The 22,864-nt window shown below is 42.9% G+C and overlaps 1 protein-coding gene and 1 non-coding gene across 3 annotated transcripts in view; one reads left to right on the top strand and one right to left on the bottom strand.

Annotated features, from left to right (window-relative positions):
* The window catches only part of LOC6608387 (matrix metalloproteinase-2), a 71,898-nt gene that overhangs the window by 45,238 nt on the left and 3,796 nt on the right, over positions 1-22,864 (bottom strand). Inside the window, exons 2-3 of one of the 2 annotated variants that reach the window (XM_002033087.2) lie at positions 10,691-10,792; positions 10,373-10,575 (exon numbers count right to left, since the gene is read on the bottom strand). In XM_002033087.2, the coding sequence (XP_002033123.1) occupies positions 10,373-10,575; positions 10,691-10,792 (305 nt within the window). Of the gene's footprint in view, positions 1-679; positions 1,287-10,372; positions 10,576-10,690; positions 10,793-22,864 lie in introns of those variants that run through there. The other variant, XM_032715131.1, reaches the window with a different exon arrangement.
* On the top strand, positions 4,299-4,370 carry Trnam-cau. Its single transcript has one exon. It is a non-coding gene; the product is annotated as a tRNA-Met (tRNA).

The following is a 22,864-nucleotide window of genomic DNA, read 5'->3' on the forward strand; positions in this document are numbered from 1 at the left end:
ATAATTACTTTATAAAAAAGCCAAATAAATAGTATTAATTTCACCAAACAAGCCAAAGTATCAGCGAAAAAATCAATTGAGCCAAATTTAAAACCCCAAACAGAACGGCAAACAAAAAATGACAATCGTTAGAATTGGGAATTCAAAAAAAAACCGGCAATAATCAACTAGAAAATGTTTGACAATTGATGGTTGATTGCAGACAGACAAAGTGGGGACAAAACAAAATCAGCAAACCCATTTGCATTTTAGTGCCATATATATAGGCATATATATCCCCTAATTGACAGCGGCAGAATCGAAATCGGTGGTGGCGATGAGAAATTGTGGCGTATAATTTCAAATTGATTGCTGGCATATGCCAACGGGGCTAATGGCCGTAGCCGGAAAAGCGGGTGAAAATTGTGTAATTTATGAAGAGATTCGCACGGCACTCAATTAACAGGGAGCCCGGCAATCACTGCGAATAGGAGATCCAGAGGGTATCGAGGCTAATTTCGACCAGAATATATGGCCCGCCCGATGGTCGAGGTTGCAATCTAATATTAATGCCTTGTGGCCGCCTGCATTTATTGGCGCATAAATCACTGGCGCAGGGCAAAATCACAGCACTCCAAGGAGTTTTGCTTGGTTGACTACTTGGTTCGGGGCTAAAGTCGTCTTAGCCAAAGGCACTTACCCATCAAGAAGGCTCCGCTTTGTCGTGCACTCATTAGGAGGCGCACATCCTTTTCTGCTGGCTGCACTCGGTGGTCCTGTTCTTTTCTTTTGGCATTTTCCCTTTTTTTTCGTGACTCTTTCATGTCAATTAATGCGACGCACTCTTCAAATATTAGCAGACATTATGTGCCCGCACTAAGCCCTCGCCTGGCGGGGCTCTTAAAGCGTTTCCGGCGCAGGAAGCAGGAACAAGGACCCGGGATCTGTTTGCACAATGAGCACACAAATGACTTGCAGCACTTCAGCCTGGCTTTTTGTTCTTTAATCGGGGGCATTATTATGATGCCTCCACCTCGGCGAAGATGACGAGTCAGTCCTTGCGGGGATTACGTGTTGACGTTGAATGCGCCGCTGATTCACGATTCATGTCTAGAGTGGCTCACTTCCTCTGCCATCTCCATCTCCGTCACCAATTCCACTGCCACCTTCACCTCCACTTCCATTTCCATTTCCATGCCGAGATGATCTTGGTGGTCGGACTGGAGGGCTCCATCTCCGGCTGAGGCTTTCCATTCCATTCTCCAGAAGGCTCGTCCTTCCCTGGGAGCGCCACTCACACTGACCACTTGGCAGTAACTGAGCTCCGTGCCAAGTGTGCCGCCGTATTTCAACGAAAAGTGTCACCAAGCTCGGCTCGATCTCGGAGCTTTTTCGCAGAGCTTTCGTGCGAGTATAAGAGATTGCTGCGCAGGCGCATCCTTAAAAGCCGCTCGGCTTTTTAATGAGTTCGGCTGGCGTAGTCGGGCTCGTTTCGGCTCGGTCCGGTTCGGTTCGGTTCGTATTTGGCTCACCTCGACTCACATGTGAAAATTAAAAGCGCTTAACCACAATTAACAATTGGCCTCCCTCACATTCTTTTCCGGGCCTAACAAACAAACAAATTCCGCTGGACCAAACATTAATCAAGACAAGACGGTTGTGACACTAAAGCGTCCATCTATTAATCAACTAGGGCTCAGAAAACATCAAAAAAACCAAAAGAGAAAAGTAGTAAACCATGCCGCACCGCCTGCATTAACTGATTGTTGTTGGTCTGGCCACGAAACTTGTCAGTTTGAATAAAAGTTTGGACACCGGCCAGTTGCTGTATCGAATCAAATCAAAGTTTGATTTGACAGCCAGACAAACAGACGAACCAAAAAGGATGCCCGGAATTGATGTTGTTCTTTCCGATTCGCCCAAAACTTCAGTTTGGCTTGGAGTGGAAACTTTGCGGCCAGAAGGCCAGTGCAGCGTAACCCGGAGTCCACGAATTCATTTGGCCCGATCCTGAGCAATGCCCCCCATCCACTCTTGCCCCAAAGCCAATATCTATTTATCAATTAATGCGGCTAATGAGAGGGCGAACTGTGACTCGTTGCTGTGTCACTTTATGCAAGGCTCCCCCAAACACACGTACATACATATGTATATCTGTATGTATCTACTGCAAAATTAATTAGGATTCGCTCGTCATCAACTCTGCCACATAGCGCCATAAATATATGTGTGGGCACAAAGTATATAGATTGTCTGCCTGGCGACTTGGCGGCCATATAAACGTAACGAGATTCCACCGCACGGCAAATTGTTGTTGGGCTTTAATTGACAATCAAAGCCAGTAATCAAATTTGCCTCCTGACATTTTTCATTAGAATTATTATGTAGTTACAGCGAGTATAACCCACTTGCGATTGCAATGCTCCCCGTTTCGTCCCTTCCTCCGGAGGACTGTATCAACAGCATTATATCGCGGCCACATCAAAGGCGTAAAATTGTGAGGACAAGAAGAGACCTTTAATCAAAAGTTCCCTTGGCTTATGCGTAGTGCAGGGTTCACGGGTACGTCGCAGGGCAGAGTATGGAAAATTATAGGGAAAATAGGACTGAGGAGAGTCTCTGCTTTCATGAGAACATTTTGCACTTCTTAAGTAACATTGGGTAGCGATACACCACAGATGACTATGACAAAGATCCCTATTTGCTTCTATAGGATTCTATCGGTCTAAGGACCTGGAGTTATATGTTACTCTAAAAAGACTGCAAATACACCAGTAGATATCTATAAAAATCTTCCTTTTTCTTGCTAGAAAAGCCCTGTCTATTATATTCCCCCCTCTGATTAACTCAATGCGGAAAGCCTCAAATCCCATGTTTACTGCAAATCATGCCACAATCAAAGGGAGCGGTTCTAGTCGGGAAAAATGCCAGAAAATTAGAGAGCTCATTTTTTGCATTTTCAGTTCGATTTGATTCTGGCGCTTGTCATTTAATATCCGCAATTAAAGTGGTCATCAATCAAGGCGAAACCTAAATGAATTAAAAGTAAACGAAAGAACAAAGCAAAGGATGAATGCACGGGGCACAACAGTAAACAGAAGAACCAAAAGGAACGGGGATAAGCGGGATGGCGCAAATGAACGGGAAACGAAAAGAACGAAGCGACTGAAAAGGAAACCGAAAAGCGGCGGCAACAACCGAAGGATGAAACCCAACACAAACCGCGGTCGCTTACGCACACAGTCACACCAACGATGACCGTTATCGTTGTCCAGTCCTGCACTGAGAAAAATGTTAGCCATCGTTTGTTTTTTTGTACCTTGCGTTTGCTTATGTGAAATAATATTAGCAAAATTGAATTCAAATGTAAATATATAAATATAAATATAAATTAAATATCTAAAATATTAAATACTTCTAATGCCGTAAAGTTATTAGCTTCTAATTAACATGCATTGTTTTTATGTTCTATTCTTTTTCAAATCAGGTAGGAAACAGTTCAGAGCTTTTCTCAGTGTACCCTTATTCCTGCCCTGCTAGTGTCTCCGCTCATCCAGGACAGCGATAAACAAGTGCTATACAAACAAAGACGGCGCTGTACGCTGAACCATTGATGATTGAACAGGACATTAATCTAACAAAATGCAGACAGCCTGCAGGAGGGGTGAAGGGGTGGGTGCTTGGTTCCGGGGGCGAGTAAATCAACTGACCAACTGTGAAAGTGTCAAATTTCAAGCCACACATTGTTGGCTCCGCCCCCATACCATCCGCATCCTTGTGGTTCCCGCTGCTCCTGGCCACGGAGGCAAACATAATTACGCGGATGCCAATGCTATACAGACGTGTATAATAATACAGCAGGATCATATGTATGGGCACATACATCTATATAAATAGTGAGCTTGCGTTCCTCGCCAGCATTTGCGTCATGGTCCAAGGTGGATTCTTGGCAATATTGTGTGTCATTGCTAATGTCACGCTATAATGTCAATTTTCTGATGCATTTTAAATGGAACAGCTTGGGGAGCTACATTTTCAGGTAGCTATTAATTTGTGCTGAATATTTAAAGACATTTCTTGGAGTGCTATTGTTTTGATTTAGATTTAAGTTTTTATTAAATACCAATAATTGATTAATCTAATCTGGTCATATAGGATCCAGTTCTGATATCACTGCTTATCATACATTCACGCTAACCTTTAGTTTTGATAATTTGTTGACTTCATATTATCTGTATCGATATGCAATCAGGTTTTTGTATGCTAATTTTCATAGTGCCGCCCTGATATTTGGAAAAGTAACTCGCGAATATCACATAAGCAGAGTGGCGCAGTGGAAGCGTGCTGGGCCCATAACCCAGAGGTCCGAGGATCGAAACCTTGCTCTGCTATAGTGAAAATATTTTTTTTTAATTATTTTTAATATATAAATAGCATACTAATAAATACCTACTGCAATCCGCATTGCAATGTAAATATGTGAGCGATAGTTTCGTTCACCATTCTGACTGCTACTAATGAAGTTTTGTTGGGCAACTTTCGGTGTCAAATCACAAAAGTGACAAAATGCAATCGCTTTCGTGGCTTCAATTGCTGCGTCATCTCGTTTTGATGGTTTTGACACAACAGAGGAACAAAGGCAGCCGAAAATCGTCAGCTGGAGCTGCTCATTTGCTGTCCATAGAAAATTAGACGTTAAATTAGCACACCAAACTGATGCACCAACGGCTTCTGGGTGCTTTTGGGTGGCAGGATGGCTGGCTAAGCGACAGCCTGCGAGTGTTAAGTTGCCCAAAAAGGACGATCTGCAACGGCGGGTGTGTTTGTGCTGCTCCTGATGTTTCTGTGGCGCAGTGACTGATGTGGCACAAAAACCGAATGCCCAGCGTGACTGACTAGTAGCCAGCGGAAAAACACAGACCCAGCCCATTACACTAAGAAAAATGAATCGCACGATTCTTACAGCTGCAATGACACATATCTTTGCATGAAGAAATGAAAAAACAATATTTATTTATTTCTATATATAATCAATCGATAATTTGACCTGTTTGTTCATAAGAATGATTTGAATTCTTCTTTTTTCTCCAAGTTACCAATTTTGGCTAAAGAGGGCAGCGAAACATTTGGACATGCTAACATATTTTTTGTGTGTGCAAAAACCAGTCCTTGGCCCCCGAATTGACACGTACAAAGAAGCGGACCGCTCGTCCATCCGCTCCCCCCTCTCCCCGCACCAATCCCCCCTACTACCCACCACCAGCCAGCTGCTGTTGTTGCGGCTGTGTCAGCGGGCGGTTGGCAAATGGGTTTTCAATGGGTTCCGTCCCTCGGAAGCCCAATCCTCTCAGTCGAGGATTCGATGGCTCGAATTCGGTTCGCCCGCAGGTCGAACAGGAAGCGAGGGACTTATAGGCATTTGTTCGGTGGCAATTCTGCAGCCCACTTGGTTATTAAATTTTGAAATGCTACACCTTTTGCGGTATCGGATTGCCGACTCAAGGAGTAATCGCTAAGACAAAGGATATACTGCACGTATGTATGTAGATATCTGTGTGCGGGTGTGTGTGTGTGCTGAACGAAAGGAAACTCTAAGCTATATGCTATCAAAGTTCATGCAAAATTCAAAGGCCCAAGCCAGCATAAGAAAATATGCCACATCATAAATTTGGCATATATCACGGGGTATGTGGGGGTGTGTGTGTGGTGTGTCTTGGTGTGCCTCGGTGTGTGCGAGTGCAATCCTTTCACAGACACTGCCCGCACACAGACAGATGTTGACACAGTTTCCTTGAGCTCCGTCTGAGCTCAGCACAAAATGTCTATTTTAATATGAACCCAAATTGAGGATTTTATTTATGCACGAGCTTAGTTTACAATACTTGCTAGCTTTACCTCAAGGAGCTTTTGTTCCCTACTGTACGCGCACTTTTGTTTCTTCGGCGCCCTCTGTTTTCGGTTTTATTCGCTCTTTTGCCCCATAAAGACACACAGACAAGTGGCAAATGACTTCAAAAAAATTCACAGATACGGAATTTTATGAAAAAATATCATAATAAAAATCTCCAGCAGTTAAAATAATTGTCACAGTAATAAAGCAATGCCCGAAATTATAACTGACCCGCCGCAGGGCAGATCGTAAAGTTATCCCTATGACATACACATAATGTTTCAAGTAGATGTGAACTTATGAAGACTGAGCATAAGCCGCTTTCAATTTCCAGCCGTGGCATCCAATTTACCATCACCCGCCCTGAAACCCACCTGCTAAAAGATCCTTCTCATTGTGCAATTCCATTTTGCCCGAATAGCTTAGTTCCTACTTATAATATTCCATCGGGAAGTTCCTTAAAGCTGCCCTCTGCCAGTTGCCTACTGCCAGCAGTTACTGGGTACAGTCCGGTTCGCTGTTGCAGTCCTGTTCTGGCTGCACTTGCTCCGTTTTATAGCTGGCAAACATTATGGCCATGATTAATGGCAGATAATAATTTCGAGTGCCGAGCACTTGACAGCATACGAAAAGTCAGAAAACTATGGCCAATGGACGCCCATTAGCCCTCGCCGCCCCCCGAAAAAATGCACAGCGGACCGACGGCGGACAGTGGAGTGTCAGTAGAGATGGGGTGATGGGGGGTCGGAGGTCACTGGCGGAGGACGCGAAGGATGAGACGGATAAAGGACAAAGTGCAGTAAAGGCAACTCTGCAAATGACTGCTGCAAAATAAACAGCAACAGAAGCTGAAGCTGAAGCAGCATAAAACTATTGCCATGTTCTGTTTGCGGCATTAAATGCCCTTTCCCTCTCGCTCCCGCCTTACAGCCCTCTCTCTCGCACGCCGTAGCTGCCATCTCTTTCGGCCTAGTGCGTGTGATTTACTCTGCCTGGCGAATAAATTATGATGAGAAAAACGCACGCTGGTGTTGATCAGCAAATTATTTTATGCAAATTAAAAATCGTAAAAAATGGGTTATAAATAAAGGCGATATAAGAGGAATAAATGGTGCACAAGTTGAGGCAGTTAGTATCTTTCATTTGAAAGTCTGCGGATTTAGTTGCCAATGTGCAGTCATCCAAAACTGATTTTGGCAAACTTTTTTCCGATTATTTCACTCTCCCTTTTTTGACTGATTTGTACGTGCGGCAGCTGTTGCAAATGACTTTTACATCTGTTTTTTTGAATATAACTGCATTAATAAAGAATTAATAAAACTCGATTTTTGGTTAAGCTTTTGGTGGTACACATTAACTCTTTAAACTCTGATCCAAAGAAGACTTGGAGTTTGGCTGGGAGTTTCCGGTTACATCCTTCGGTTAAAAGCTTCGCCATAAGGAGCAGGGACACCAAACTGGCCAAGGACACAATGTCCCGCACCAAGTGATGCAGCTCGAGGTGGAGCTGCATTCTGTTTCAAGGATCCGGTCCTTTTCTTTTGTGGGCGTGCGAGTGGCCGTCATAAAATTACTTTTTATCATTGTAACATGGGCAGCAGGATGGCGCATTTGGGAAAGTCCTTGTCTGCTCGATATTTTGCCGAGTGGCGCATAGTTTTTATGACATTTGCCCGAAGACATCCGTTCACGTCTCCGCTTTATGCGGCGGCAGCTAAAAGGTTGCCCCACGTGCCAGTCCCCCTGCTTTTTTCTCTCAGTGCACCGTATTAATGGCTCGCATGCACGCTAATAAGCATAAACGCAAACGCAAGAATGTGCGTGTTAAGGACTCTCGGCACATTGGTCCTTTGACTTCGCCGTGCACTTTATTAATGTTGTTAAAAATCTAACAAATACCCAGTAAGTGCGCAATGCACATTCACTGCTGTTTATTAATGCCACAAAAAGCGGCAGCTTTTGTCCAGCTCTTGACCACATTGTAGCTGCTAATAGAGAGAAGGCTAGGGAACAAGCGAAAACTGGTCAAAATGAACTGGTCAATTAGAAAAAACTCTGCAGTTCGTGCAAACTTTCCCTTTGCAATATTTAAAGAATTTTTTCCACAATTTTTCTAGTCCTCAAAAAAAAAAGCAAGAATTACGAATTGTTAAGCTAGAACAAAAGGTAAATGGGAAAGAGCAACAGGTGTGAAGACCAGTTTTCCTTTTATTGACACTTTTCCTGGCTGGACAATTGTTTGCCGATGCATTAAGAGAGAAATGGGAAATGGCAAATGGAAAATGAAAAATGAAAAATTGAAGCTTAAACGGAGTGGCTCAATAGCCATTTGACAAGTTGACTCTGGAGCACAAGCCCGACTGCATAACTGACTTAATTAAGGCAGATTTAAGTTGAAGGAAAAGTGAGTAAACACTCCACAATGGGCGAAGTGAGAAAGCTCATTTGCAGCCAAGTAAATGCCACATTACGACTATTGCCATTGCCAAACAAGGATTCTCCCCCTATTCTCTTGCAGGACAATTGCCAATTTAGTTTAAACATTTGCGCAAAGTGCAAGTTTTTGGTCACTTCCGCTGAAGCTGCTGTTGTCACTTGATTTGTGGCTGCACTGCAATCGAAATATGTAAAGAGATAACTGTAGATTGAAATAAATAAAGGACATTGAGACTTGTACTAGAAACGTGCCAGAAAAGCTTATACTTGCTTCTTAAATGGTTTATTTATTCTCAAATCAAATTGTACCAACAGAAGTCAACAAATCCTTAAATTTCTTTCGGTGCAGCCCACAGCAATTCCGACAGTTAATATCCCAAAGAATTCTGAGTTGGCGACAACTTTGTGGCAGGATGTTGTCATTGTGTGTTTTCGCGAGAACGCGGTGAAAACAAAATGAGTACAAAACTGCTAAGAACGACTTCCGTCCCACAATTTCCATGCTGAGCGGAAATGGAAAAACACTTGCCAGCACACAATCACACAATCAGCCAAACTGAAGCCACTGCCACCCTGCTTTCATTTCGTCTACTCGCTTTCGCTTTGTGCTGCAATTAAGGAGAACACATGCAGCTAGGCGAAAAGCAGGTCAATACATATTGATATGCCATCGCCAACCTCATCGCTATCGGTATATGTATATTTCATGTAAACTCAATTTGATGCGAACAACCACCGCTGTGATCCGGGATGCCGTGGTGCCGGGAATCCATGGATCCGGGGATCCAGGGATCCGGGGATCCTGGATGCTGCGTAATGCTTTAATTTAGTCGCAATATTGTCCTGCCGTTTCTGCCCCTTTTGGTCGCTTGCCACTTAATGGCCAATTAAGGGTAGACGACACAAGAAATAATTAAATAGCTATCGCTGCATGAACCCCAATGAACCGAACCGAACCGAACTGAACTGAACGGAGCGAGAGCAGCAGCTTTAAGGGCCACCACGGCGTATGTGCAATGTGACGATGAGCTTTTGCACTTTGCCATCTCAGCCCGAAAGTATGCAACACTCGCTGGCGAAAGACCAGCCAGCTCCTCGAAGCTATGCAAATTTAATTGGAAAATTTCCTAATGAGATAGACTCCTCCGGCGCACTGTCCTGCTTAATATTTCAAGCGCAATTATGCAGCTGCGCATTAAAAATCAAACACAACACTAAAAGTGACAGCTGCAATCAGAGCGCCTTCTCTTCGTTTCGGCTCATCGTAAAATTCAATTTGGCGCAAAGTGTTTAATGAAAGGCAACCACCCACCCTTTCGAGCGCCTCCTGCCCAGCGGGTCATCTTGGCCAACAGGCGGGACCAGCCGGGAGCAACCGGGAAACAGCAGCCAACTAAGGATCCGGAAAGCAGTGAATTGTTTTACATAAAAATAAAAACAAGCTCTCGGGCACCAAATTATGCAATCCCATTCTGGGGGCCAGTGCAATGGCCGTAATAAAAATTAACAAGCTACGCAACGTTTGAGTTTTGAATTAATTGACAGCCCGTATGCACAGGACAACCGAGCAAAAACAGGACTCTCGGCAGCAGGAGCCCTCCAACTCCTTCGCCTTACAGCCCCTTGTAAATTATAAATTCGCATCTAAATGAACGCTGCAAAATTAATGAACTGCATGCAGTTTAATTGAAATGAACATCCGCAGGAGGGAAAGTAAAGCCAGTCGATGGGGGGTTGCCAACGGAGGTGCATAATGATGCGTTGCCAAGGAGCAAGGTTAAGAAACCTAGTTCATTCGAGAAAATTCATCAGATGATCCGAATAACTTGAGGTTAACGTAATGTTCAGTTCAAACTTGGGACACAAGACTATAGTGATGTACTATAGTGATGCAATAAGAAGTTGACTAGTTAAAAGTTTTAAGTTAAGAGCACAGTTAAAGGACTTTTTATGTATTTGTATCTATGGCATTTTGAAAGACCATGCATTATGCCGCACTGACTACCATTCAAAATGTGTGCTACCAATCCGTTTGCCAACCCATTGAGCTGCAAGAAGATGACTTACCTCCACGTAAGATCCATCTTGGGCCACTTGGCTCCCTGCAGGGCAAAGCGCCGCACCCGCACATTGGAGCCGCTTTCGTGATACAGGTTATCTGGCGAGTAGCTGTCCGCGGACCTTCTGTCGCCCACGCCGCACCGACGTTTCTTTATTAGCCGGACCGTTGCCGAGTCGATTTCGCCAGTAACTGTAATGTTGCCAAAAGACTGCAGACGGTAATGTTAGTTGTGAAATTGTGCATAATAGATGAGTGGGATGGGATGGGATGGCATGGCATGGCATGGCACGGCTGCAGCCGCTGGGAGGGAATGTGTCTCTTACCTGGAGACTCCGGATTGCATCTTTCAGCTGGTCCTCGGTGCGCAGAGCACCCGTTTCCAGGTCCGACTTGGGCAGATAATCAAACTGCATGAGGTAATTGTACTGCAAGGAGAGATGGATAGATACATTAGGGAAGTGTGCCAAAGGAGCGGGTGGTATCTCAACAATGGCCCTGTCTGCCATATGGCCAGTTCGGTGAGCCAAACTATTTGTCGTTTTGCAAATGATGCTGCCTGCCAGCATCAACAAAACAAAAAAAAAACGAAAGAAAAAATACCCATCGTTTCGATGGGTAGAAAAAGGACCAGGACGAAAACTTTTTGCATAAAGTTAATGATAAAAGCAACGCCAGATAGGGCGGCAACAACAAGCGAACATAAACAGCAACAAAAACTTTAACATTAATAACCAAAAAAGTATGCCACAGAAAAAGTGCAAGGAAACGCTGATGGAGAAGTGCTCGAAGGAAGAAAGCTTGGCAGGGATGTAAGCCATTTCCATATTTCCTGGCCGAAATCATAAAGCTGCCTTCTCGGGCCACTCAGTGTGCTTAAAGGCATTGCTGCCACACATTTATGCATATTTTTCCAACAATCAGCGAAGTTTGTTATGTATTACGGTAAGCGAATTGCGCTTGGCTTAAATGGTAAGCCTAAATCTATTTTTGGTTAAGCGTGTCAAAGAGTTCGAAAGCTGTTAGATGCTTTATTATACAAATGATGATAGGATATGAACACGAATTCCTTCCCTCAACTCATCGAGCACGCTTTTGAAGTTTATCTTTGGGATTGCGTTGTTCTGAGTAGCAGTATTCCCCCGTTGGATGGCCGTATTCCCTGGGGAATTCCGCTCAGATCAAAAAAAACACAAATGAATATACTGGGTCATAACTGTAAAGTGCGAAAACAGAAAACAAATACGAGCATAGACCAGCTCCAATATCGAATCGATTCGGTGGCCATATGTGTGTTGCCTCTGGATTTACATATTTTTACATCGCGTGCGCGCATATTTATTAACTAACGCACACACTGGCACGCAGAACAAACTTGACACACACACCAGCAAATTACGTGACCTGCAAATTTAATTTTCTCTTTCATTTTCCCCACACATATGAGAAAATTGTCACACTCGCACCACGACTTCCACGCTTTCCCCCCGCCCGCTTGCAACTTTTCGATTTTCGCCCTTCTTGTTATTGTCAGTCGTTAAAAAAGTGGTGCACAAAACGGGGTGAGGCGAGGGGTGGGGAGGAGTAGCAAATTTTGATTTGCAAATTTCATGCAAAGAATCGTTAGCCAAAAGTTCTGGCCAGATTGGTATTGGTATTGGCATTGGCAGCGGTATTCTTATAGTGGCAACGTGATGTGTGGCGATTAGTTGGGATTTATTTCGAATGATGAATGGTCTATCTACATCGTGTTTAGGTGCTGAAAAGTAGCTATGTGCGCTGCATATCAATGCAGCCAATCACAAACTGGGCTTTAATGCCACGTCGAATTTGTTTGTTTAACTACTTGGAGTTGCTCTCAAATTATCCAGATTGGCTTCGACTACGAGAAACCCTTTCGCCCTTAATTGTTTCCTCTCAAAGGAGCATAAAAGCAAACAGTGGGGTTGATTGCTAAGTGAATCCGCAGATTTGATTCCACTTTTGTGACTTTTCGCCCGAATGCGACATTTAAAAGACCACAAAAGCATCACTAAAGAAACCACATGTAGTTTAAACCGACGGAAACTTTCTTGGCCTGAATGGCATTCCGCATGCTTCTGCCATTTTATTTATTATTTTTTTACGTAACTCCCGCAGCGCTGCAAGTGCATCAGGTCCGCCATAAAGCACGAAGGCGGAGCAATGGAAATAAACCCGTCATCGGATCCGGGCAGGTGAAGCATTAACCAGCTCCTGACCCCGGCCAAGCACAGATCCCAGATCCCGAATGTGCGTCACAAAAAGTTGGCTTAGACCCAGCTCCTTCCTTCGATGGGTCTGCTGTCACGTTGCTCGGAACGCGTCACCAGCACAGCACCGGCCATACGTAACAACGCCAATAAATGTAAGAAAGCCCACACTAGCAAATTGAAATTCACATAACGATCCCCGTAGCTATGTGGAGCTCTCTGTCTCCGCCACTGTCTTTATGCCCCATCTGTATCAGCCCCGAACCCCTCCTCTTCGGCTACACGAAAACAATATCAATTAATAAATGTATGTTGCTTGAAATGCAAAGGCGAATTGCAAGTACAGTGGAAACCCCATGAGACAACGGTCAAGATGTTTTAGATAAACTTAAACTTGTATGTATTTATTGGATAAATCTTAGCAATTTTGCCTTTAGAATTGATTATAGAAATGGTAAAAATCACCTAATAACACTTAATATTTAATTCCTTAATAACGGCGCTATACAAAAATATGTCTGTGCCATTCTAGATTGTAGTATTAAAAAATAAAATAATAAACTACAATCATTTACCATTTTTGTTTTAATATTTGTACTTGCTTTGTTCGTAATGTAAGGTTAAGCCTTTAAATCGTTAATATTTTTGCAGAGTTCGCCTTAGGCGGTCCTGCCTGTTTAATCTGTGGGTGGGGATAAGACTAATGTGGCACACAGCGGAAGCCGAATGTCTGGCCAGCGGAGACACCGGCAGACGCCTCAAGTTTCTTAATGAATGGAAGACCCGTCCATCGAGAAGAGCTGGATAATGGAGGGAATCGGTGGAGCCTGGTTCCTTTCGAACCGACGCAACTAGTCAATTTGGCTAATCGAAGGCTTTGCGGGCTGTAAACAGTACTTAGAAAAGGTGTGCCAAATGGCAGAGAAGCGAGCATTTTACGACGACAATAAAGTATAATTCGTAGTTATGAATGGATGGGTATGTGAATGAATTGCTAGACTTCGAGCGACGGAAGTGCTCACATTTGACCCCCCTCCAGCGCTTCTAAACAGCGTTCCCCCATCCCCCCAAGCCCACCCCCACTTTCGGTATCAATCATTTATGCATTGGCCTTTTGCGTTTTTAATGGGAAATTTGTGGCCCGGTCTACGTGTTTGAAAATCGGGGGAAAAGCGGGCAAGTGACGGTTGGGCTACGTACGTGGCCAAGCCATGATTCTGACTAATAGAAAAGCGCCAGTGGAGTGGAAAAGTCGTGGAGCAGAGGTGAGCAGCGTATCAGAATCAGAAACAATAACAGTAAAACATTGCTACGTGAGTATTTGTCGTGTAAACAAAATCATGTTATCAAAATATAATAACGAACAGCAATAACGAAAAACAATTGAGAAAAGTGCGAATGGCTGGGCAAAGGGGGGGTCATGGGGCATGGGGCAAGGGGCGAGTGGTTATGGGTATATGGCTTTTCCACACTGCCATCCAATAATTGTGGGGCTTAATTTAGTTAAGTTGGCGTGTCTCAAGGAAAACTTCTCGCCACCGCCTGCTGGTGAAATGGTGAAAGTGTGAAAGTAAATTGAACGACGGACGAGGCGATATGTTTATTATTTTATTGGATTATAATTATACGAGCGCGGGTCGCACAGAAATAAAAATAAAGGCCTTATCCGGGCGCCTAATTCAATTAATTCCGTAGCGAGTGTGTGTTCTTCATTAATGGGGAAAGGGCTTAGATACAGTGTAGTGGGGTCAAGGCAAAAACGAAAAGTAATTAAAGTCGTAAGGTAAAGTCATGGATGAGTTAACTAAGGGGAAATCTTGTGTAAGGGTATTTAAGAATATAAAGAATGTAATCTATCGAATTTTGCAACAGATTATAGCGCTATCCATACAAAAAAATTACCCTTAATATGTGTGGTAAGTTTTATTTAAAAATCACAAGTTTTCGAACTGCTCTAAGGACTTTGGAAACCGCAAAAACAAATCATAATGGCTCAAACGCTGGCCATATCTCAGCGCTCCACATGCGACAGTGGCTAATAAAAACCACCTACGAATGTCGCCGGTTCGGCAGGCAAACAAAGCAATAAAAATGACAGGCAACTGCAACAAACGAGCGCATCCATCTAAGCCCTCCTTGCTCCTTCGAAACACATGCATTCTCTGCCTGCCAAGAAGGACATAGCCCGAGATCCTGCCACAAATTCTGTGAAATGCGCAAAGGAGCAAGAAAGAAAGCAGATGGAGCAGGAATCTAGAGATGGAGAGACCACAAAGAGCATGAAATCGAGGCCAAATTGCCAGGATATGGACCTAAATGTGTCGCCAGGACAACAGATCCTTGCCACAAACAAATTTACTGCAAGTGAGTGTGTGAAATGGTTCCCAAATCAATAATATTAATGGCTTTATTGCGTTCGCATTGGAAATGATATTGAATCAGGTCTGAATCATACATCCACATTTTGTGGCAAGTTTGAATAGCATGGAAATAAACAATTTGAAGTCTGTTCTAGTTGGGTATTAAAACGTAAATAGCCTCTCGGTTATAATATGTAATACTAGAACTAGTAACTAGTAACGAGTAACAAAGATGCGCTTGTAAATGCAAGGGCTTATAAACTTTGGCTTTCTATCTTTTATTAGTTGATACAGCTAGTGTAAAGTTATAAGTAATTATATGCAGGGCAGATTTTGTATTAATTATTCTTATATTTTCTGTATCTGAATCATTCTTCGGTCTTCCACAGTCTTCGGTTGACCTGCTCCATTTGGAGAAACACACGTTCCCCTTTCCGGGGGCCCAGCCCAGACCATTTCCATACATTTCCTGTTGCTGTCTCATAAAAGTCTTGGATACACACACGTCTTTTGAAACATGTGCGCCAGTCATACCCCATTTCCTCCGCTCATCGCAGCCCCATGGCCATCGGAATCCCACGCCCGCCCATCCCACATGGGCTCCTTAGCAATTTATAGACTGCGAATTTTAATAAAAAGGTGCCAGCTAGCGGCTCGAGTGATGGCCACGCCCACCACGGCAAACATTTAATAAAAAAGACACACACTCACCCACGCACTCCCTTCGAAAGGCTGGACAAAGTGAAGAGATGGTTAAATTAATTGAAATCAACATTGATTAATGTGGGATAAGAAAGGCAACGAAGCCAAAGGAAAGAGCGGAGAGATAGGGTTGGATACTATATTATTGAAAGTTGCTTTGTTGGCCCCATCGTCGCCAGTGCAGAGAAAGAAAGGGGTGGCCAATTAGCAAGTACTTGGACAATTTATCCTCACTACTTCCTTCATTTAAGCAACCAGCTCGATGTACATCCATCTTAGACGTACATACACATTTTTGTGCTGGCACTTTTCAAAATTAGTGATCACATATTTTCTCACCGTGTACTCCATCAAATGAACCCACCGCAAAGCTGCAAACACGCAACGTTCAATGCGCCTGGCGAATAGCTCGTGGTCCGTCTTTCAACCTGCCACAAGTTGAGTTGGCAGTTGGCCGTTTGCCGCTGGTGCTTGTGCTTGTGTTTGTGTTTGTGTTTGTATTTGTGCTTGCACTTTAATTAGACCACAGGACGTAAATTGCAATATCCCCGCCCACGGCCCACTGGCAGCCCCATCTGGGGCCCGGAGTTTATGGGAAAGTGATGAGATACTCGCCACTTGCCAGCCGCCAGGTTCTCGAGGCTCGAGGAGCGTTTACTTTGTCGCCGCGTCCGAGCAACAAGTCATCAAAGGCGTCCGAACCCCACTCCACCTCCGCACCATGAAGCCTCAACCTCAATCATTCCGTTCCCAATCAGTCTATACCCGCCCTCAATCGCCCCCAGACAATGGGTTCAATCCCCAGAAGAGGCTGCGTAAATAGCAAAGATGGGTAGATGAAAATGAGAATGGAAATGGAAATGGCAAAGAGTGTGGACGCCAAGGCGAACTGCACTCTTGATTAACTACGCTTTGTGTCCGAGAGCAATTTGCAATAAACAAATAAATCATTATTTATATCAACGCACTCCGTTGCTCTGTTCCGCACTGTTCAAAAACAAAGCATCCAAGTTTGCGTTCAATGGCTCGGCATGACAGTTAAATAAACAGAAATCGATGTGTGGACATGTAACGCCTTGAGATCGAAGACCTGGAATAGCTGCAGCATATATGGCCGGTCAGCCATATGGCTATAGCCAATTACACTTGTATGCAAAGACTGCAACCACCCGGGCTAAAAGGTCTTAACTGGTGACATTAAGACCGTTTGCAGACGAAGCAACTCGATATGGTCGGTGATATATGGTCGGAATCCTCCGCACGCCCGTCGTTTCGAGTCAGCTTTCTGCTTTCAGGGGATAGTGCATAAATTCGCTTAATAATTCAATTGAGGGTGCCATATTTTAGCCAAGTTTATTTCATTGGTCAGCGGCAGCGGCTCAAACAACCGTCATAAGGAGAAGACATATAAAAAAAGCAATGAGTGCTGTTGAAGGAGAATTGTTGCAATAAACATTTTAAAGTATTAAACAGCTGAAACGTATAAAAAATATATATCTTTAATCCAGCTACATGGGCAATAAAACAATTCAGTACCAAATATTAGTCAGGAAATACTAAATCTGATTTTATTGCTAATTCTTTACTTCACTTTGGGCCAAATTGTGCATTTGGAAACATTCGCTAGCGAAATCTGATTTCTTCGGATTCAATTTCCTAGTCTCCCACTGGAATGCAAAGTCCATTTAAAAGTATTTTCCATGGACTGAGACGAGATATTATCTTTAGCAGTGCTAGTGGTCGTATGGCGCCAATTGTGCAGTTAGTCTTACATAAATAAGGCCAGAAACCTGCTGCGAACTGCAATTATTTTGACCAACCTAGCTGGATGGATAACCATCGTCAGTATCTCAGGCTGCATATATGTCTAAATCTTGCTGAAATCTTGTTGAAACCCGTTTTGGCCATATCACGACTATCGTTTGATGAAATTAGCTGAGTAGCTGATGAGTGTGGCAAAATTAGGTGGCTAAGCGGAAAAACAAAACCCCCGGACGGCCAAATGAGTTGGTCAATATTTGTGCACTCGGAAGCTGGGAATGATGAGACTGGGATGAGAAAGAGTTTCGAGGGAATGTCGCTGACTCAGAAATCTGGGCTTAAATGATCGCTGGCCAACAGGTAAGCAGTCAATTCACACGGCCAAAAAAAGCATGACTCAAAAGGTAGACATTTGTATGCAGCCAGTTGAGTGGAGGTTTCTTGTCTTTATGAAATATGAAAAAGGGTTTCAAGACCTTTAATACTAATGCTACTTCTATCTATCTAACACAGCTTATAATGAATAAATTAATATCCTTTGAATATATCGATTAAGAAACTTTTAATGCTAAGTGAAAATTAAGGGAGTTTTTTTCAGTGTGTCCGAATGACTAACACACGCGCTGCAACACCTACATGTGTGTCATGTTGTTCCTTTCGTACCTTCTTTGGCTTTGGAGTTTGGAGGCGCATTGAAGCCAGGTTGAAGCCGAGTTGTAAGTGCAGCTGGATCCCGAGCTGAAGCTAAAGCCTCAGATCGGCAACATGCCGCATAATTGATGGCACATTCAGCGCTTAAAAGGAAACCTGCTCGCTGCACAAATGTCGCCCAAAAAAGGCGTTGTCAGTGCCATTGTTGCTGGGTGCTGGTTGCTCGTAGCTGTTTGCTGGATGTCAGTGGTTGGATGTTTCTCCGGAAAAGGCCAGGCCAAGCAGCTGCATCATTAAAATCAAGTCAAGGAATCAAGACTCCGCCGGTTCGCCGTTCTGCCGTTCTGCCGCTGCCTTCTGCCAAAATGTCAAAGATTTTTCATTCCGAGGCTGCTCGATTCGGTTCCTGGGTAGATTCTTTTGGGCTATACGAACATATGGGTATACCCCTCGCTGGGACTTAACAACTGCCGTTAGCTCGCGTGCTCCCCGGCATTTCGATTTCCCCAAAATCAAGCCAGACCAAAATAAATAAATCGAAAATAAATGCTTTTTATATGCTCCCGATTGTTGATGTTTTTTTTTTGTTTTTTTTGTGCTGCTGCAATCAAAGGCGCGCGTCGTGGCACAAAAATGTGATAATTAATACAAGCACAGAACCCAAAAACGAAAAGCGAACAAAAAAAAGGAAAGAACAGGCGGCAGCAATGAATCTGGGTCAATCCAATTGTTTTATATTCTGTTTATGTTTTTCTTCTCGGTGCAGCTTTTCGTGGCGCTCTTAGAACTCCAGCAAATCCACCAACGAATTTCTGGCTTGGGCTATACATATATATTTATTTATGCACTTCCACCTTTGCCAGCGCCAACCTCTTGGATTTATTGCGCTTTTATTCTTCCTGCCATTATAGACCGTTGGAAACAAATCTGCATGCGGGTTTTGAGTGTGAATGCATGTGTTTCTCCTAATGGCTGGACGTCCGTCCGGATCTTTTCGGTCTTTCAGCTCCTTTCAGCACTTCACCCCGAGTGTATCTTTTAGTCATCCTCGGGCTCTGCGTAAGTGAAATGCAAAACAGATAAAGCTGAACTCCCCACAATGATTGTGCAATTCCGATAATGCATTATTCGCTTCTCAGCACTTATTTGAGTGATATGCTCTAGTGGTAGAAAGCATAAATTCACTGTTTAGAAAATTATTGATTGCAATGCTTTAATGCTCAAAAAGCCACAAAGCTAAACCTTTTATCGAACTTTAATAATTATAATTAGTTAATATGGGTTATTAGTATCAAGGCATAAAAATAATATATTTAAGCTTTACAGCCACTATATTTATATCGTTTAATAGCTTATGCTTCTAGCCCATTAAATATACCTATATCATCTTTCAGATACCTATTCTGTCAGTTTAAATATGAGCCATCGGATACTTCCACCATGAAATTTTACCTTTATTCACCCTTTGTGGAAATGAATCATGGAAACTGCTAACCAACATTGGGGACAGCTCAGTAAATGTGTATACACTCATAAGTATGAATTTTGCTGAAAGTTTATAGAGGACTGGTCGTCCGTACGGATGTCCGCGCTGGAGTCCGCATCCGCATCCGCACCCGTATCCGCGTTGGCGTTTCATCGGCTAATGTGCATGCAGATTGAGTTTGAGCGCTGGTTGGCAGGCAGACTGTCAGAAATTGTGTATGCACAACAAATGTCTCATATTTTTGGGTACGCAGTCATAATGATGCATAAAATGCAGTGAGACAACGAAAAAAGCAGCGGAAAGCGAAAGAAAATCAACATAAACGCATCAATCATACGCCGCGTGGGTCGGCCAGACGATAACACTTCAATCTCCACATTCTCTCTCCTCCTGCCTCTGAATTTTCCATCCCCCGAATGACATTAAAAATCAATCAATGGCACATTAAATTAATGAATAACACAACAATGAAGATCGGCGGGCTACTGTTTTGCTTGCAGGCTTATCGCCCAGCTGAGTGTTTCCTTTGCGATGCGGCTTTTCGTGTTATCAGTACATTAATTAAGCATATAATTCAAACGTATAAAAACAGAAATTCTTCCTATTTACCCGCCTTTGTATATATTAGCTTAAGCGTTTTCATTTCGAAGCCGTGTAATTGCAGGGAAGATGACATTTCTGAGATCGCAATTAAAAACAAAGGATAATGAATGGTCGAGTTACTCGACTATCATATACCCGTACTCATCAAATGGGAATGCGAGGGTGATGGAGATATTATAGTTGCCTACTTAGACTGCTTACGAGAGTCATATGAGCGCCAACTAGCGGCGGTTACAAATATTTCTCATAAATATCCGACGTCTTAAGTCATGGTGCGTCATAAAATCCCTATTTAATAATCTTTCAATGTAATTCAGTTCTTGGTGAGTCGCTAAATGTGAAGCTGAAACTGATGGTTAGTAATACTGATGCAGAACATATACACATTAAAGGCCGGAAGCAGATCCTATCCATTACGTACTTTTCAACGAATCTAGCATACGTCTTTTACGTACTAAGCTTCTGAAGATCATGAAGCGGTATATTTCTTCAAAAGATTTCAAATTTTTATTTATTAATGAAAAATACATAATTTTATCCAGTTGAAAAAAAAATGGATGTCATGTTTTTCCTTTTTCCACAAATATATTTTTTCAGCACATAAACTTCCGTTTGGTTCTAACGGAGTTTTTGTATTCCGCTCTTTTACCAATGCAAATTGGGCATTATTTGTTCTTGTGCTCGGCTCGAAAATTTTTCCGCTCCTTGCATTTCAATGCGTGTTTAGTTGCACCGCGCACACACAAACACGTATCGGATGTAGTTTATTTTACATACCTTTTTTCTGGGCTGCTAGCAAGCAATGCCAGAATGGCAGCTGGATTTTTCTATAGTCCCTACGTGACACAATTAAAAAAATAAATAGAAAACCCGCAGCCCGCAGCGACTGCATCTCCCACCAGCATTATGTATTGAAAGCGAAATTTAATAAAAGCTTTTTAGCCAGGTAAATGCACGCCCGCGCTGCATGACTGGCCAGCAGGGGGCGCCAGTGAGCCCTTTTACTTCGCACAGGATTACATATTTGTGGTCTAAAGTCAGTGCGAAATTGAATTTTTTACGAAAAATGAGGCTAATTAAAACTAGGGTTTGAAAGAAAAGGTATTAAACAGATAATCTATATCTAATTGATTTTAATATTTAAGATTGATACATTGTTTTTCTAGACGTGATATACCTTTTTCGTCCTAATTAGACCTAGTGATTTTGAATTCCCATGACGCGCAAGAATTGTATAAGGCTGTTAGTCACTGACTTAATGCGGGATCAGGGATTTCCTACTCTCGAATCATTGCATTTAACTTTCTAAGTAGCCGGGCAGGTCTCATTAACGCATTTTACAGGTGTCAAGCGGCATTTGTCAGTGGGTCGCGCTCATTCACTGACAAATTACCTTACAAAAATGTTAATTTATTCGAGAGAAACGTCTCGGCGTCGTGTCAACGATTCGAGCGGAAATATCTGTTATTGTAATTGATAATATCATTAATGTGCAGCTCAATTTATTAAAATCCCCCTGTATTTTTCCCGGCTTTTGAAACAGCACTAAATCAGCAGCTTTGACTTGACTTAATGTGCCTGCAGATCGTCGACAGTTAATTAATAGCGGCAAATTTAATCTGTTCCAAGTTGGATCTGACTCGATTCACTCCCTCCCTGTTCCTGCGTCCGCTTATCGTGTATGGAATTGGCATTTAAAAATTATTCGATCCATCCATATACATACGGATACATATACTATATGACTGTTACCGCTCGATGCACTCAACTGGCACTCAAGAGGCCGTTTTCTGTTTTTTTCAGAGACTTGGGGGTGCCCTTTCCTTGTCTTGAGTGTGTCATAAAAGTAATGCCACCGATCGGGGTGGGTTTGAATTTCGAGTTGGGGACTGGCTCTCCTACCAGGAAGCCGTAAAACAATCAACGAAAATGCTCAAAATGACTTCCATCAGCTGCAACTGCGTTAATTGCATTCCGAAAATGAGGAATTTGGTGGGTCTGACAATGGATCAATTAAAAATGAGTAATAAAGCGTATAACTGCACTGTGTGAATTGCCTTAAATGGCTGCATAAATAAGGATTGTGCATTATTTGCAGGGATTCTGAGGAAGATACAGTCACCGCTTCTCACTGCACACATTCCATGTCTGAAAAAGCCTTCGTTAATCATACATTTTTCAACATATTCCAACTCGAGTTGGGCGATTTATCAAGCAGAATTAAACTTAACATGTGTTCTTTGCTGACGAATTTGATAACATAAAATCTGCCCCAAGGGTTATAAAGAAATTATCGAGCCGAGATGAAATTGTTTGAAGGCATAGTAATACAATAAATTGTATGTTTTCTCAGTTGCCAGTCGTCGGAAATATTCCAAAAAAGTGTTTGGAATGCGTTTTAGAATTTGAGGAGTTCTTTCACGCATTCAAAATGAATCATGCACATGTTTCGATCACTTTCATTTCCCATGAAGAACACGAAACACCTGTTCTTGTCACTGACCAAAATTTCATTGTGCTTTTTTCGCTGAACTCATTGGAAAACTACCCTTGAGTGGCAGAAAGACCTCGGCCGCAAATAGCAATTACAAATACAAACACGAAAGTGGAAAGTCCCCAAAGTCTGCGGATGACAACGCTTCCTTCCATAGTTGCACCAATTAGAATTTTGCGAAACTCCAAAGAAAATAGCAACAGTTTGCTCAC

The sequence above is a fragment of the Drosophila sechellia genome, chromosome 2R, assembly GCF_004382195.2.
Source record: "Drosophila sechellia strain sech25 chromosome 2R, ASM438219v1, whole genome shotgun sequence".
In the NCBI taxonomy this organism is placed as follows: Eukaryota; Metazoa; Arthropoda; class Insecta; order Diptera; family Drosophilidae; genus Drosophila; species Drosophila sechellia.